We start from the raw sequence: 17380 nt of genomic DNA on the forward strand, positions 1-17380 counted from the left end.
CCAAGAGGAGCAGTATTTCGTATTCAGAGGTGACTGGATTAGAGGACTTGGGTGTAGATTGCTTTTGCTCCAAGAGGAGCAGTACTTCATATTCAAAGAGATGACTGGGTTTGAAGACTTGGGTGTAGATTGCTGTTGCTCCAAGAGGAGCAGTACTTCATATTCAAAGAGATGACTGGGTTTGAAGACTTGGGTGTAGATTGCTTTTGCTCCAAGAGGAGCAGTACTTCATATTCAAAGAGATGACTGAGTTTGAAGACTTGGGTGTAGATTGCTGTTGCTCCAAGAGGAGCAGTACTTCATATTCAAAGAGATGACTGGGTTTGAAGACTTGGGTGTAGATTGCTGTTGCTCCAAGAGGAGCAGTATTTCATATTCAGAGGCGATTTGTTCCATACAACAGTATGCTGGATAGCAACAGTCCAGAATCTCTGTTAATACTTTGGGGTGTGGGGGAAGAGATGGATGAATCTGAAAGAAGAGAATTGCAAGGAAGGATTTGTCTGAAAGCAGAGACCATGCAGAAGTGAACCTTCCTGTTGCAAATCACCACATGGTAAATAACAAAGCATCCACTTGTAAAAGTATCAAGCCCCTAATACCAGTCTCCTTCAGAGATCCCAATCTCACTTGTCCCTCTCCAGGGCATAGTTCTTTATATAACTGTTGTCCTTCAGGAGACTGTACAAAACAGAGCATTTGCTGGTTTGCAGAAAAATTATAAAGAATAACTACAGAACTATAAACTCCAGAGTAGGAACTTCATTGTCCTTTGCTGCAACACATTAGGCAAAACCAGAAAGCACTTCCACAGAACACAGAGCACTAACTACTGACTTCTTGTGCTGGTGACTATTGCTTTACACAAGGCTGACAGCCTGAGCTGTAACCAGGGCTGTTTATTTCACAGGCAATCTTTGGTACAGGCAAGGCATCACACCCAGCTACCCTCAAGGCTCTACTTGGGATCATGTCTCAAATAACATCCGTAAAATGTCTGTAGGGCCCCTGGACCAGGTGGGTATTAAGCTTCCTTCTGTCTCATTAGCTTATTATAAAACAGGCTTAACATGCTTCAGTAATTAAATGTTCTTTCACCACAAGGTGGTGGTCTAAATGCTGGAAGCCTGATAAGGCAAAAGTGGTCTTCTTGTGGCCTTCCAGGATCTGAAGGGGGCCTACAAGAAGCTGAGGAGGGACTTTTTAGAGTATCAGGGAGTGACAGGACTAGGGGGAATGGAGCAAAGCTGGAGGTGGGGAGATTCAGACTGGAGGTGAGGAGGAAGTTCTTCAGCATGAGAGTGGTGAGAGGCTGGAATGGGTTGCCCAGTTTGGTGGTTGAGATACCCATCCCTGGAGGTTTTTAAGGCCAGGGTGGGTGAGGCTGTGACCAGGCTGCTCTAGGGTAGGGTGTCCCTGCCCATGATGGGGGTTGGAACTAGATGATCCTTGTGGGCCCTTGCAACTCTGACTGATTCTACAGTTCTAAAAGTCATGCCACTGACCAGTGACACAGCCAGCCCTTTCCTGTAGAAAGCCTTGTTAAGCTGTTATTTTTTATTAATGAGGCCATTTTATGTATTTCATCTCTTTCCAGCCAAGTCTTACTGTCTGTCAGTGCTTTCATTATAAATGGGTATCTGGCTGGTTGGTTAGGTGTGTCTCTGACTTAAATACAGCAGTTTTGGCCTCTTCGAGGTCAAGGCTAATTTCTCAAGTGGTCAAACAGACTTAGAATTTTTGTGTCTAAGAGGAGCAGCACAAAGAACACATTTTCTTGCCTCTCTGCTTTCTCAAGGTCTGGGTGATAGCTGACAAAGTGCAAGGAAGTCATAGTTTGAGCTGTGGGACCGTCTGCCATCGGATTGGTGTTCAGCCAATGGAACCTAAGGGCCTCTCATGGGATTATGGTATTGGGGTGAGTGCTGGGGGTGTAACACTGCCTGGAATTTTGATATCCAAATACTTGTGGGCATGCTAAAAAGAAAAGTGCCATCCTGCTGCAGCTGGCTAGCTTTCTAAAGCTTGCCTATTCCTGCAGGAAACATACCTTAAATCAGCTTCAGGTTAATATAATGGGCCATGTAGGTACAACTAGAAAATATTTCACTTGTATTTGATAAGTACTCATTTTAAAGTTAAAATGCAAAAATTAAAGTACCACTTTTAAAAAACAGCTTCCTTCCAAGTCTGCAGATGGTTGTTCCTTCTGGTTGTTCCCTCTACTACACTCAGTGCTTTGAGAAAGGTTATTTCAAAGTTCTGCCCTGTTTTCAGATGGTGGAATTAACACCCAACTGCTTATCTTAATTCCCTGTTAGTCTCAAATTTACTACCGAGGTGCCTTCTCTGACAGGGAGATGATGCATTGTGTTGTGTTTTGGTTTACAAAGAGCCATTGGAATGGGCTGCCCAGGGAGGTGGTGGAGGCACCGTCCCTGGGGGTGTTCAAGAAAAGACTGGATGAGGCACTTAGTGCCATGGTCTAGTTGACTGGCTAGGGCTGGGTGATAGGTTGGACTGGATGATCTTGGAGGTCTCTTCCTACCTGGCTGATTCTATGATAAACCTGTCCTATGATAAACCTTTTTTTTCCCTGATTCTGCACAGGGCAGGATTACTTTCCTCATGAAAAAAAAAACAAAACCAAAACCAAAACAAACCCCCAGAACAAAACAGTATAAACCAGTAGTGTACATAAAGCATCACATCAGATACCAAACTTGCAGGGTGATGTTTCTCCTTTTGTACTTCTTTATCAAATCTTTTACAGGGTGGATGGGAGCACATTACAGTCAGAGGAAATGCAACTGAAGCAGCTAGGGCCACTGCACGTGACACTTCAGAGGAAAACCTTGAAATATCAAAGGGTGGAGAAGATGAGAGTAAAGGGAAAACAGAACACTCTAAAACCTCTCTGATGGTCAGTGAAAGTCAAGAATTGGACAGAAATGCTGTTAGTTGTTAAGGTGTCATTGTCTACATGTTGCAAACAAGCAGTAGTCAGTCTAATTTACAAAGAATCTAAGTATTTATTGCCTGGAGAAAAAAAAATGACCTTTTTTGTGCTACTACTATATTTTACTGTACTGAATTTTGCAGTGAGGGATTTTGAATACCGATTTCTCCTACAACATCACGTGTAAAATGTGACTTGGTGTGCAGCTAGTAGTTTTGTCAAAGCAGGCAAGCTTTTTAGCACAGTGTATTCCCTGGCCCTTTGCCATAGCTGCTACACAGTCATACAAATGTGAATATTTTTGCAGATGGTCATTTTTTTATGAATACTGCAGTTCCCTTCCCTATGTTTCTCTCTTATTCACATACCTTGCAACTACAAATCCTTTAGATTTGTATTTGAGCAGCAATGCTGATGTCATTTAAATGAATTACAGGTGTTCAGTGATCTGCACTGCAAACATAACTCGTCCTGAGTCTTCAAGATTCTGATTTGGTAGGAATGCAAACCAACTTCACTGATAGCAGTGGAGTTTGCCAACATACACTTCTGTGTGTTCAGAAGGAAGCTCTGTTCTTTGTGTTAAGTGATTGATTTGTTCCTTCTTCCAACACTAAACCACTTTTTTATTCTCAAAAAAAAACCACCCTATTTTCCTCTTGGTTATCACCATTTGTCCATGATGTGAAACGTTTATTTGAAATCCAGTCCTTAGGAAGCACTGAAGAAAAGCTTTTTCTGCCAATGGCTTCAGGAAGGCATCGTGGTTTTCCTCTGGCAAGAGTTTACAATCATTTCTCCTCTCTGTCTGTGACTATTTATGGAGTTATTTTTATACGACCAGCAGTGTGGTGTGGTCTCAGTACTGTATTTGTAGAAGTGAAATTTCTGTTTGCACGTATTTAAAGAGTAATATTTGGTATTTTGATGCCAAGGGAAGCACTGTTTCCATGTCCAAATGTGAATGAAGATTCAAGATTCTTTACTGTTTAAAAGAATCCCTGTTGATCCTTCCAGTATGTGATTACAGATTTCTTTATCCAGATCTTGTGGGAGTACTACAAATAACGTTTGCATTGATTACTGTAATAGGTTTTGCATAACTTGCACAGTCCTTTGTCCAAATAAATGTATTTTAGAGAATTGTCACATGTATTTTAGAGAATTATTAAGACTGTATTTTCCCTGCATTGTATCAAAAGGATTCTTCTTTTCATAGTCAGTGTTTACATATCCAACAGTCAAACTGATCTCATAGAATATGCTTTATAATGGACCTTTGTGTTTTTCCCTGCATTGCCAAGTTTCACTTACTTTACTGTAAAAATCTGGGTTTCAGTGAACAAAAGATAAATTATGAGTACTAAATATTTGCCTTCTGAAACCATTATTTGATTTAAAAATACACTACCATTGCTATGGCAAGTTAAAAAAAGGGAAAGTGATTATGAACTGAAACGACTTTGAAAAATAAAACTAATTTATCAGAAAAAAAAAATCCAACTCTGCTTCTTCTAAAATCTCTTTTCACATGCTCAGGAAAGCAGCACATTGTAGCAAGAAACTGCTGTGGAACAAGCAGCTGTGGTTGGGAAAGGGGACAGCTGTACCTACCTATTACACACCATTTGGGGCTTACTGTTTGGAGTAATGCATTTGTTTGCAGAAAGCTCTGACAGAAGTTCACTCCCCCAAGCATTTAAACTCTGTGTTTATAGCAGCACTATTGGTATAACTGGCTCTTAAAATGAAGCACAATTCCTCATCCATGGCACTGTTAAATTTCTCCAGCTCGTTGGTGTCTGTCTTTCTCAGCAGAAGTACCCAAACAGCAGTTTAACCATGGCTATCCAACAAAAGCACAAGCAATTCAAACGTGGCTATCCAACAACGCGCTGGCTGCCAACTGGATGTGGCAATATTCACCACCACTCTCTGGGCCCAGCCCTCCAGCCAGTTCCTGACCCGTGTCAGAGCGAATCTGTCCAAGCCACAAGCTGCCAGCCTTGCAGGAGCTTGTAGTGGTAGATGGTGTCAAAGGCTTTGCTGCAGTCCAGGTAGATTACATCCACAGCCTGCCTCACCCTCACCAGGCAGGGAGCCTGATCATAAAAGGAGATCAGGTTGGTCAGACAGGGCCTGCCCTTTTTAAACCTGTGCTGGCTGGGCCTGATCCCTTGGCCATCCTGTAGGTGCTGTGTGATGGCACTCAGGAAGATCTGCTCCATTACCTTGCATGGCACTGAGGTCAGGCTGACAGCTCTGTAATTTCCTGGTTTCTCCTTCAGGCCCAGCCAGCAGGACAAGGGAGGTTGTTCAGCCCCTGTACTTAGCACTGCTCAGGCCACACCTTGAGTGCTGTGTCCAGTTCTGGGCTGCTGAATTCAACAGAGATGTTGAGGTGCTGGAAGGTGTCCAGAGAAGTGCAACGAAGCTGGTGAGGGGCCTGGAGCAGAGCCCTATGAGGAGAGGCTGAGGGAGCTGGGGGTGTGCAGCCTGCAGCAGAGGAGGCTCAGGGCAGAGCTCATTGCTGTCTGCAGCTACCTGAAGGGAGGCTGTAGCCAGGTGGGGTTGGGCTCTGCTGCCAGGCAAGCAGCAACAGAACAAGGGGACACAGTCTCAAGCTGTGCCAGGGCAGGTCTAGGCTGGATGTTGTTAGGAAGTTGTTGTCAGAGAGAGTGATTGGCATTGGAATGGGCTGCCCAGGGAGGTGCTGGAGTCACTGTCCCTGGAGGTGTTGAAGCCAAGCCTGGCTGGGGCACTTAGTGCCATGGTCTGGTTGACTGGATAGGGCTGGGTGCTAGGTTGGGCTGGATGAGCTTGGAGGTCTCTTTCAACCAGGCTGATTCATTTCTACTCTAAAAATAAAGAAGCCCTCTCAGCCGCCCACACCTGGGCAGCTTTGTCACGCAGCTCTGCGGCAGCGCCTTGGCACAGGGCCCAAGCTGCCCTAGCCAGAGCCGTTGCACCTCTCGGGGCCCGGCCGCCTCTGAGGCTGCCTCCTGCTGCAGACGCAGCTGCAGACGGCAGCGCCAGCACCGAGCCGCTCCGCGCTGCCAGCCCCGAGCCTCTCGCGAGGATTGGAATTGGCATTGGAATGGGCTGCCCAGAGAGGCTCTGAAGTCTCCTTCTCCAGAACCACTCAACAACCACCTCGTTGTGTTCCTGTGTGATCACCTCCAGGTGATCCTGCCCTAGGAAGGGGGTTGGCCTGGATGATCTTTCAAGGTCCCTCCCAAACCCTAACATTCTGTGATTCCTCTGCCACACTTCCTCCCTTGCAGGCAGAAGGACCACACCACGTACTGCTATGAATCACACCCGTGTGAGAGATGCCAAATTCTGCCTTTGCTGTCCACATCCCTGCCAAACACCTGCTCTGCCACCCTAAGAGTTTGGGCCCAGGGGCACGACGAGCTGCACCACAGAGGCTTCACGGGCGGCACAATTCCAGCTGAGAGCACCTCATCCTGTGCTTCAGGTGTAAGAATACAAGAGGAAATGAGAGTTCCTTAGCAACATAAAACATTTTACAAGATGGAAAAGGGGAGAAGGGGAAACAAAAAGAAGCTTCTTTTCCTTTTTGAAGAGTTCCTGCTTCATTTATTATGTTTCATAATACTAGAAGCTAGCACTAACCCAGAAGGAATCCTGGTCGCATTATAGGCTCCATTAGCAGATGATTTGTAATTGGATAGGCCATCAGATCATTGTCTAACTTGCTACTACACCAAAGCATTTTTATCACAGTTTTAGCAAAAATAAGTCATTTGTCCCTTCTCTATTATTTGTATAGACCCCAGAGACCCCCTGAAGAAAAACTCCACAAAGCTGGATGCTCTGCAAACACAGACCAGGAAGCATCCTTACTCTGAGAGCTTACAATCTAAGAAAGCTTTGGAGATGTTTAGAAGTACTTTGAAAGTTTTTATGCCTTGCAAGGTTCAGAATCATCAGAGTAGATTCAAAATACTCCACTACCAGTTTGGTGGCCAATTTCCTACATGTGCTGCTTCACTTATCAAGTTAAGCCACATGTTGTCATCAATTTTAATTTCCTCCTTAACAGGAGGAGATAGGAACAGAGTCACTGAAAGGTTGATCAACAGCACGACAGCCAAGATTCTCAACTAGCTCTGGTGAGTTCAGGTGACAGCACACCTTAAATGCTCAACTCACTGTCCTTCCTGGGAGAGCAGTTCTCAGAAGTTACTGAATCTTTACTTTCAACTGCAGTGTTACAGAAAGGTTTCCAGACCCTGGCAGAGCAGCCAAACATACCCATTAAGCTCTGAAACAAATGCTAAAGGTGATTTTCAAATGTGCCATATAAGCTATAGGCATGAGTGCACCTGCTTGTCTTAAAGAGGAAGTAGGGGCTGGCTGGAGGCAAGAAGAATCTCCTGGCACCTCTTTGTATGGACAGGTATTACAAGGCCAGAAGGAAAGTCAAGGACAGTAGGAGCTAACTGTAGGTGTTTGGCTGAAGCTATGAATCTGTATGGAATATTTTTATAGCTGTTCTTCATGATCATTATCCCCGTGCTGCTGTGGATACTGCTGGTATAATTTGGACCCCCAGGCTCCCCCCATTCCTTCTGCTGCTGGGAAGTGTCCATTGGACATATTGAGTATAATGGAGGTCAAGGATTTGATGTAGTTCTTGGCCAGGGTGAGAGTCTCTATTTTGGAAAGCTTATTCTCGGCTCTCACGTGAGGGATCACCTCTCGCAGAGCCTGGAAGGCGTTGTTGAGCTTGTGCATCCTTTGCCTCTCCCGCTCGTTGCTCTCCAGCCTCCTCAAGTGCCTGTCCTTACTGCTCCAGGGATGCTTGCCTCTGGCTGTAGTGACTTTGCTGCTCTCCTTGTTTCTCCCATTCCTCCTCTCTTTGCGTCGCAAACATTTCACCAGTTCTTTTTTTGTCATTCGTGACTCCTCGGGAAAAGCTTCTTTGTCAACAGTGTGCCTTTGCTTCTTGCCTTTGGTTTTGGTCTTCATGTTTTGGCAGAGGTACTGGTATTAGCATTAGCGTGCTGTGAAAACATGATACCAACATCTTTAGCTGTTGCACAGTTCCATGCTGAACAAAGGACCTGAAGCAGGTTTGATAATGATTGTTTACTTGCTCACTACCGGAAAAATCATTGGTGGTTATCAACTCAGTGATGTTCATTTTAGAAGTTATTAGCCAAGATGATCTGTGCAGATGAACAGAGAAGAAAACCTTCTTTTAGAGAACAGCAGATCTTCCAGCTGGAAGGAAGAGGTTACAGAGAGAGCAGAGGCCAAACAAGCGAACCACGGAAACAAAGATGTAGTGAATCACCTACTGCTGTCACCACGTACGGGAACGCCAAGCGAAAAAGACACCTGAATACTTTCTTACAAGTAGGCCTCAAACTGGAGAGATTTGTTCCCTCACTATACATGGCCTCCAAGCTGATCCAGCCTTCCCCTGGAAATGCAAGCCATGACTCAGAAATATCAGCACAATCGTTTGGACACAGATTGCCTTCTGTAGGAATAGGATTCCAGTGTATTCACGAGCAGTCCAGCAGAGGGAAACATAGAATCAGCCAGGCTGGAAGAGACCTCCAAGATCATCCAGCCCAACCTAGCACCCAGCCCTGTCCAGTCACCTAGACCGTGGCACTAAGTGCCTCATCCAGTCTTTTCCTGAACACCTCCAGGGATGGTGACTCCACCACCTCCCTGGGCAGCCCATTCCAATGCCAATCACTCTCTCTGGGAAGAACTTCCTCCTCACATCCAGCCTATACTTCCCCCAGCACAACTTGAGACTCTGTCCCCTTGTTCTACTGCTGGTGGTCTGGCAGAAGAGACCAACCCTCACCTGCCTACAACCTCCCTTCAGGTAGTTGTAGACAGCAATGAGATCACCCCTCAGCCTCCTCTTCTCTAGGCTAAACATCCCCAGCTCCCTCAGCCAGGTTTGTGTTCCAGGCCCTTCACCAGCCTTGGTGCCCTTCTCTGGACACCTTCCAGTACCTCAACATCTCTCTTCAACTGAGGGGCCCAGAACTGGACACAGCACTCAAGGTGTGGCCTGACCAGTGTTGAGTACAGGGGCTGAATAACCTCCCTTGTCCTGCTGGCCACACTGCTCCTGATACATGACATACTGACTCCTAGAGAAGCTCCAAAACTCCTCCCCAGCAACACGCTTTCACCCATGGCAGTTCTGCATTCTGGGTTAGTCCTCACTACACATACAAAGAAAAGCACCTCCCTCTGCCAACAGCAGGCAAATAGTGTTGGGATTTAATCACAGTGTCTGCCCCAGTTTGACAGCAGAAAAGCAGCATTTATTCTCTAGGCCTGCCAAAACAACACAGCAATGCTCCTTCCTCACATGTTAGCAAGGCAAAAGACAGCACTGAAATTTCACCCTCCCTCAACTCAGATTCTGTGCCAACACTGCATCTGAAGACAGTGGCCTAGGCACCCCTGCCTCTAACACCAACAACCAGTATTACCAAGATTCTATGTCCAAAATATTCCTTCCAGTTCAAGCAGTCATAGAAAGGTTTGGCTTTAAAAAAGGTGGTTTGGTTGGTTTGGGTTTTGATGCTGATGCCATAATATAGAAACACTGAAAGAATTGGTGAGCCAATAGAAACAGCCAAAACCTTAGCCATGGGTTGTGGTTTGGATTGTGCCTTGACTGTCCCAGAACAGAAAAGCAACCTTAGCTGGAGCAGGTGGTGAGCAGTTCCCAGGTGTGCTGCAGTTAAGTATCACTTCCTCTCTCTTTTCTCTAGACACGTCCAGCTGCTGGCATTCACAGTGACTCTGCTCTCAGCCTGTGAGAGCAGCCTCACCATGCCCAGATTCCCTACCACCAGGGAGGCAACCTTGCCAGAAAGCATAGGAATTCAAAGCAGTTCGGACAGAGTAGCACCCAGGTGTTAAGTGCTGAGAGGAAGGCACCCCCGGATAGCTTGTGCTGTGAGAGCCCAGTAGTGCCAGAGGCACACGGGTATCTCAAGCAAGAAAACAGGACTACAGCCAACCACTAGGTTCGATCTGGATTCCTAGTCGAATTCTTGATAGAAGAGGCATAGTGCAGGGCAGAAAAGTGAAGGCAGGCACAAAGGAGCCCAATCAACTTCCCTCCCGTGTGATGTAAAATGCATTGATGGCGAGAGCAGAGAAATGAGCAGCTGCTGTTTGAAAGGAGTTGAAGGTTTGTGGAAGCAGCCAGTAGAGAAGGCTGGAAGAAAACCCAATAGCGAGGAAGCTTCAGCAAACTGAGGGAGGGAAGCAGTCTTGGAAACTGCAAGGGTAGGGGAAAGCAAGCGGGACGACGTGGGAGAAGAGGGTGCACTGCTGGCTGACGTTTGCCTTCACAGCACTGCACGCAGCTGAAGCTAGGCTGCCAAAGCACCCAAGGAGATGGCATGGGTATGCCACGCGGGAATGGAGATGGGATCATAAGCAACAGATTGCAGTAGCCAAGAGAAACCAGAGAGAACATCCTAATGCTGACAAGTTTCCTGCCCTCTGCGCCAGTCCATCAGAGCACCTCTGACTTACTTACCACTGCCACCAGCTGCGGAGAAGGTGTCTATGGCTTGAGGGGTGACACGGCTGAGACCCGCGGGAAGCCAGGAGCATAGCAGGGCTGGGGGGGCTCAGCTGGGGCACTGCCTGTTCTCGGGGTGAGGCAGGACCCGCTTCAGGCCCCACGCAGAGGCGGCCCGGCACTCCGCCCGCAGCCGTGGCCCCGCTGCCCGCCGCGCCGGCAGGTCCCTGCCGTGCCGCCGCCGCGACACGTCGCTTTAGCGGGGGGCGGGCCCGCAGCGGCGCGGGCGGGCGCTGCGCGGCTGGCAGCGGCGTGCAGCTAACGAACGCTCCGCGGCGGCTCCGGCGGCTCCGGCGGCTCCGGCTGCAGCGAGGCAAGCTCCAGGGCCACGCGAGGCGCTGATGCGTGAGCCCAGGGCCCGCTGCTGCTGCCACTGCCCTTGTGCCCCGCGGAAGGGGCAGCGCCGGCAGCCAGCAGCCAGCAGAAGCCTCCTGCACTTCGCAGGGGCACACGGCTCAGTGACAGCAAAACGGCAGCGGAGAGGCAGCGCTTCGAGCACCGGGGGGCTGCCACCAGACTGGTGCAACCTGCGTGTCACCACGGGAGGGGTCAGGCCAGTGCTTACTTCAGCAGGTGAAGGAGGAAAGGGCTGTCCCCAGGTCGGGCCAAGGGCTGCACATACTATCATGGCACGGTGTGCAAGGCCCACAGATTAAGCACTTGCAGTGCCTGCATGCAGGCCAATGATGATAAGGATTGCAACTGCTGCAACTCTTGTCCAATGAGTTCTACATGAGATGACCAGTTGAGTGCCATGGGATCCCGTACATCTGTTCTCAATATTAACCAGTATCTTAGTCATTTCAGCCCAGCAGTTACATTTCACCTAATGAAGTCAAGTCATCTTGATAACAGTTTCTCATTCCCAGGTCTCAGCAGTTGCCAAGACTGAGAACAGGTGCAATACCATGTGGGGGCCTCCACAACAGCCTTCCCTGCTGCCATGTGGCATCACCACCTCGATGCAGGCACTCCCCCATCCCCTGCGTCAGGCTGCATCTCCCATCTCAAGTGAAAGAAGCTGACAACACCCCCAAGAGTTAAACTCACCTGGCAGTCCTAGATTTAAAAAGAAAGCAACCCAAACCCAACACATAAAAGCAATAAAGTCACCTTCTAGAAATAAATTCAAAGAATACTGAGAAAACACATCATTCAGCTCTTTTCTGAAGGGTACCTGCAAACTTTGAAATCTCCTCTTTTGCTTAATTACAGCATTAAAAACACTATTCAGGTTCTTAGAATGCCACTGTTTGTATTTGCAGTATTGCTTCTCTATTGACTGTGTACACACATTACCTGAAGTTCACACTGGGATGATATTAGAAGTTTAAAGGTGACTACACTATCTGGTGTAGACTCATCTGGCTGGGACTGTAGCTTTGAGTTTTTGGTACCTCTGGACACTAAGATATCTTACAGGAGAACTATACTGTTGACTGATCCATTGCTGGCATCTGTTTAAGAATGAACAAACAGACAAAGAGGTTATAAATATATAACTGTCTTTTATTTTGAATATTAAATATTTTTAAATTACAAGCAGTTTCTTGAATCACACTATGCATGATAATCAATATACAGTAGAAATTACAATTTAAAAATGTACACAATTTAAAGACATTTTGACCTGAAATTTCATTAACTATGATATATTGCCATAAACCTCATACCTGTATTAAATTACAATAGGAAAACCTCATACCTAGGATTTTGTTACATAGTTTCTCATTTACAAATAGAATTAAACAGGATATATACACACACATCAGTACCATTTAGCGTTTAAGTTATGCCTACATCTGTGCAAGTTCAAACAATCTCATAAACAAAACTAACTGTAAGTCATATTCAAGTTTCTGAAAAAAAAAAAAACCAAAACAAAACAACCCAGGCTGCTGGTATTACAAATACTTATTTTCAAGAAGTTTATATGTTTGACTCTCCTCTGGATTTTTTCCAGTCCTGTACCAAAGCCATTAACATACAAGGATAGTTCTGTACGACCAACTTAAAGCTGAAGTAATTTTGTACACTCCATTCTTAGTTAAGGCTATTTCTTATAAGGCTAATAAGCTTGGATTCCACTTTTGACCAATTCCAACAAAAATAGCCACGTCACCAACACCTGACAGTGCTGACATTTTAGCATAGTGCTTAATCATTAAAGGAAAAAAAAAAGAGCCTTTCTACCAACCAGCCTCCTCATGAAAGAGATTGAGTACTACATAAAAATCTGCTAAAAATACTGATAAAAAGAATGAGGCTTAAATGGCTTTCATTATAGTGCATCAACAAGGATATGAAAAAAGCTGTAACCTGCTCATTTCCAGGACCATGGCAGTTCCCATAAACACAGTTAGACACAGAAGGGACCTGCAGCTTTAGGACTGCAGGCGTTCCCATTAAATCTGGACACGTTTCTCACTGTGTTGGCCTCTTACTACAGATCCTCACTTTTAAACAAGCTTCCTTAGGTGGGTAAAATCAGACCTTTTAAATAACTTTAGCAGCCACGCTGAGACAATGCCTTCACTATTCAAATAATCAAGATATTCTACTGGAGAAGGAATTAAAATCTAACCAGTCCTCATAATAAACCATTGAAAATAGATAGGTGTACTTCTGAAACAGGGATCATGCTGAAGTAGCTAGTGCAAGAAGTTACATGTCAATTCATTAATGATCTGGAACAAATCCCCTTATAGCAATGTAGCAAGTTGGAATTACAGATCCGTTCTCATTGTGCCCTGACTAGCTGCTAGGCAGGTATTTCAATATTGCTAAGAGCTGATCAGATGTTTCATTTTCTTTTAAATGACTTATTGCAACCCAGGATACTGGATTACTGAAATTCAAACCCATGTTTATGTGAGGTGAGTTAGCTTTAAATTTTTCTTTCTCTTCATTGTACACCTAAAAAGGACATCACCTTGCTTATCATATACACCCCAGCTCATTTTGGGAAGAAAAAAATGCTCCTTTGGCAATTCATTAGCAATGAGTCGATTTGGATGGAGTAAACTTTCACTTCCTATGTAAGACTTTCTTTAAACCCAGGTAAAGTATATATATATAAAAAAACCACCCTTAGCTTTCCACCAAGCAAAGGAAATTCCTGATGTGGAAGATGAATATCTGTAATTACATGAAACAAAATGCACAACCAAATTGTAACATCCTGGACTAGAATTTATTTAACCTTGGGCTGTATTTTAAAACCAAATGATTCAAAATTAAGGCTGAACTCCAGATCTGACAGATTTTTCACCACACAGAGGCAGATAAGCCCACGCATTCTTTGCGGACTGGTATGGAGTTTCATTCTTCTTATGATGAAAAGTGACAGAAGACAGATGAGATACTTTAAATCTAATTGTATCAAGGAGCTTAATGTTAGAATGATGGAATTTCTAAGCAGTAATTTGTGCACAGTCTATGATTTGCATTTTAAAATACTCAGAGTAGCACACAGGTTCCTTAAACTTTCTACAGTATACACTGTAAGTCTGTGTTAAGAACTGCTTGGCTTTGCCTCTTAAACCATGTTTGGGGGAAAAAAACATCCATGAAAAGTTCTGTTCCTTACTTCACACCAAAGAACAGTTCTGAATAACTCTGAGCTTGAGGCCTCGAAGTTATCTCAAGAATATATTGTCAGCTTGAGATAACATTATGACTGAAATCATTCCCTTTTAATTGATATGGAAAATATTCTGGTTAAGGGCTAAATAATGCTGGAGAAAAAAAAAAACACAAAACAAAGCAGTGAACATATTCCTGTCATTTTAAAACATACTTCAAAATAAATAAATGCATGTAGAGGTACAGAAACCCAAACTTTACACATCTGAAAATGTCTAGTCCTCCCATATTTCCATGGGATGAAAATCCTCTGGTGACTGGATCTGAGCACAGCGCACTTGGACAACCGCTATGCTGAAACTCTGTGTAAGCAGCTACTAAAATACAAAGCCAGGTGAGCTGTTCCTATTGGTGGTTTCCTGCAGATCCACAACTGCATAAGGCATTCCAAGAGGTCTGGGATTTTTTTCTCAACTGAACCCACTTTGGAGGAATAATTAAGGATTTATTATTTGCAAGCAGTTTAAAGGATTAAACAACCTAAATGCATGGTCGAGTATGAAGGTTATAAAAAACTCCACACTGCATTCCCTTCCCTACCAACAGTTTCAGAGCAAAGTTTACTACATCTTTTGGTCAGTGTGCATTTCAAGATGTACCACGGAGCCTTGCAGACGTTTTAAAGTAAGTCAGGCCTCACAAAGGGTGCAAAATTGGGCATTAACCATTAATCCAATTCTTAATTGTCATAACATCGCTGAGAGGTAGATTTACCACAGGCCTCTGAAAGGCAGCCCCAATCTGCAGTCTGCAGAAGAGTGAGCTTCAAAATTCACAGAATGTAGAACTGAAGGGCCAAGCGTGCCCAAATCCAGTCTTTTGCAATTAGTCTTTATAAGATTCATGAATTCCACAGTTTTGTACAGCCAAATTTTTCCTCTTTTCTCTCCAAGGCAGAAACTGTAGTAAAAACTGGAAGGCCCTTGATTATGACATAGACAGATGCTATTACAGTTCAAGCAGTCAGTAGGATCATATTCAGGAATTAAGAGACATCATCTCTTTCACCTCAAAATGTCAGAGCATATCATATATTCTTTTCCAGTTTCCTATAAAACATGAACACTTAACAACCAATCTATAATCATCATTTAGAAATGGTACTGAAGATAAGATTCCAGCAAGTCTAACAGAACACTCAGAAGTTATGTATGTTTTACAAGTACCGTGCATAGTAAAGGCTACAAAAAGGACAAATCAAATTGGGTAACAGGGCCAATTCAACCTGTCTTCTCCTCCAAAGGTTTAAGATTTTGATTCTGTACATCATCAGGAAATAAAGGAAGAGTAATCCATAGTGCAATTGTAATAAGCAAAGTAATATGTAGTGGTATCTTTCGGAATAAATATGGCTCACTACTGATCAGCTATCGTTCATACAGTTTCAGCAACACAGCCACCTGCTGCACAGGACAGTTATACACAATTCTACAACAGGTGTATGTTCAAAGAGATAATGAACTACATGGAAAAAAAAAATATAAAAAGAATATATTACAATCCCATACATAAACCAGACTGTAGTGTAATTTCTGTACTTGTTTCTTAAGTTATCTGAAAAATACTTCAAGTAGTTGAAAACAGCGGCAGAGTCGTCTCTCCATGAAAAGCAGAATTGCACTGATTTAAAAATACATTACAAAGTTAAATACACATTCAAATGACTGTCCTGATTTAACATTGCTTTCAGGGTTTACTTTCGTTTCTTCTTGATTACCTGTGTTAATCCAGGAGGATCCAGAGTTTAGATAGAGAAGCTTCAGATACAAAGTCTGTATGTTTTATATGCAGTCCAAGGAAGTTTTAATCAATTTAATCTTTTTCTCCGTCTTCACTGCTTCCTATTAGTAGGGGAAAGGTCATAAGGTACAGTGAGATTCCTCTGTACAACCCTCACTTCTCTGCAAGACTCTGCCTAAAACTTGGCACTTTGCTGTTCTTCTGCACTTCCAAGGTTTGGTTAATCTTTCCCTACAGCTTTCAAGCACTGTAAATATTTGGTACATTTACATATAGACATCTGCTTAAGTCGCACAGTTCAATGTCACTGCTTAGGACGCGTAAGGGAACATAGGATGTCCAAAATAATCTCTCTTATCTCTAAGGCACTAAGCAGCAATCATTACCTAATCAATAAGCACAACACAAGAACAATGCAACCCAGATTACATATTTGTAGACATTGGCCATTAGCAAGGCTCAGCTATCAGGAGTATTTATTTTAATAATGCAAAATTTTATCAAGATTTGCTGAACTAATTCAAGTCTGCTTATTTTTTGCTGCTCCTAACTCTCAAAGCTTAACAAACCCTTTTTGTTACAGACAAGAAAGCTTCTGTTAATATTGCTAGTCCTCAAAATTGCTACAGATCTGCTCTCCAAATACAAAGTGTCCTACACAGCTCTAAAAAACATGCTGCGGTTCTTGAAAGACTGTCAAGAATGCACTTTTCATGCTGCTCTTTAGAACCAAACTAAACTATAAAACAAGCTTATAGACAGCCACACCACAAACATTGTTCCTAGCATCCTCACCCCGTCCAATGAAAGTGAAAGTGTGAATTATGACAGTGCAATAGAGAGAATTATTCAACTGCCACAGTGTAGCAGCTATACAGAAGTGCTTAAGAACTGTACAGGTTTTGTCTGTGTAAATAGAGCACTGCTTTTTTCAAGGGAAAAACTGAGCTTGTCCTGTAAATGTTCTGTACAATATTCAACCACAAGCCTGTAGCAACTTGGATGCAAATCATTTGTTTGAAGGGAAACCACATCTATGACTTCCAATCTTTCCACAAGTTTTCTTTTGTAAATTAAAAGTCTTTATTATTAACTAAATCACTTACCTCCTTGCTCTATATCTGAATCTGTGAGATGTGTAAGAGAAAAGCTCGCCATGTTCGCAGGAGAGATAGAGAATCTGGAGTAAGGGGACGAATGAGACCAGTTCTGATCAAGAGTCCGGGAAGGTGGAGGTGGAGAGAAGTACTTAGATGACTGAAGAGGTGGTTTAGAACTAATAACACTGTTAGCTGCCTTTGATATAAAGGATGGCTCTGGAGAAGAAAAGTCATCATCCCATTCAAAACCCCCACCTGGAGAGGGGAGAAAAAAAAAAAGGCAGCAATTTACAGTGCTGTAAAGCCACATACAGTTCTGCAATTTTTAAA

The 17380-nt window shown here is 44.0% G+C and overlaps 3 protein-coding genes across 6 annotated transcripts in view; 1 reads left to right on the forward strand and 2 right to left on the reverse strand.

The window, feature by feature from the left end:
* Positions 1-4193, forward strand: part of TECPR1 (tectonin beta-propeller repeat containing 1) — a 28072-nt gene extending 23879 nt beyond the window's left edge. For both annotated transcript variants that reach the window (XM_064153749.1, XM_064153750.1), the window contains 3 exons: positions 911-1017; positions 1799-1918; positions 2774-4193. In XM_064153749.1, coding sequence (XP_064009819.1) covers positions 911-1017; positions 1799-1918; positions 2774-2968 — 422 coding nt within the window. In that variant the 3' untranslated portion in view covers positions 2969-4193. The remainder of the gene's footprint in view (positions 1-910; positions 1018-1798; positions 1919-2773) is intronic.
* Positions 4194-6540: 2347 nt separating this feature from the next.
* BHLHA15 (basic helix-loop-helix family member a15) lies at positions 6541-10540 on the reverse strand. The gene is made up of 2 exons (XM_064152723.1): positions 10521-10540; positions 6541-7992 (listed from the first exon to the last, which is right to left on the reverse strand). Exon 2 carries the CDS (start codon positions 7955-7957, stop codon positions 7472-7474), a length of 486 nt encoding a protein of 161 aa, XP_064008793.1. The 5' UTR covers positions 7958-7992; positions 10521-10540; the 3' UTR covers positions 6541-7471.
* Positions 10541-11709: 1169 nt separating this feature from the next.
* LMTK2 (lemur tyrosine kinase 2) overlaps positions 11710-17380 on the reverse strand; it is a 51120-nt gene continuing 45449 nt past the window's right edge. The window contains exons 13-15 of one of the 3 annotated variants that reach the window (XR_010304598.1): positions 17057-17305; positions 15928-16051; positions 11710-12022 (exon numbers count right to left, since the gene is read on the reverse strand). Coding sequence is in view for 1 of the 3 variants with exons in the window: in XM_064153751.1 (XP_064009821.1) it covers positions 16023-16051; positions 17057-17305 (278 nt within the window). In the remaining 2 variants the exon portion in view is untranslated. Of the gene's footprint in view, positions 12023-12053; positions 16052-17056; positions 17306-17380 lie in introns of those variants that run through there. The other 2 variants (XR_010304599.1, XM_064153751.1) reach the window with 2 other exon arrangements.

The sequence above is a fragment of the Pogoniulus pusillus genome, chromosome 13 (assembly GCF_015220805.1).
Source record: "Pogoniulus pusillus isolate bPogPus1 chromosome 13, bPogPus1.pri, whole genome shotgun sequence".
NCBI lineage: Eukaryota > Metazoa > Chordata > Aves > Piciformes > Lybiidae > Pogoniulus > Pogoniulus pusillus.

Bases quoted from the DNA above. Each gene is read 5' to 3' on its own strand.
- BHLHA15 (XM_064152723.1), bottom strand. From the start codon at position 7,957: ATGAAGACCAAAACCAAAGGCAAGAAGCAAAGGCACACTGTTGACAAA.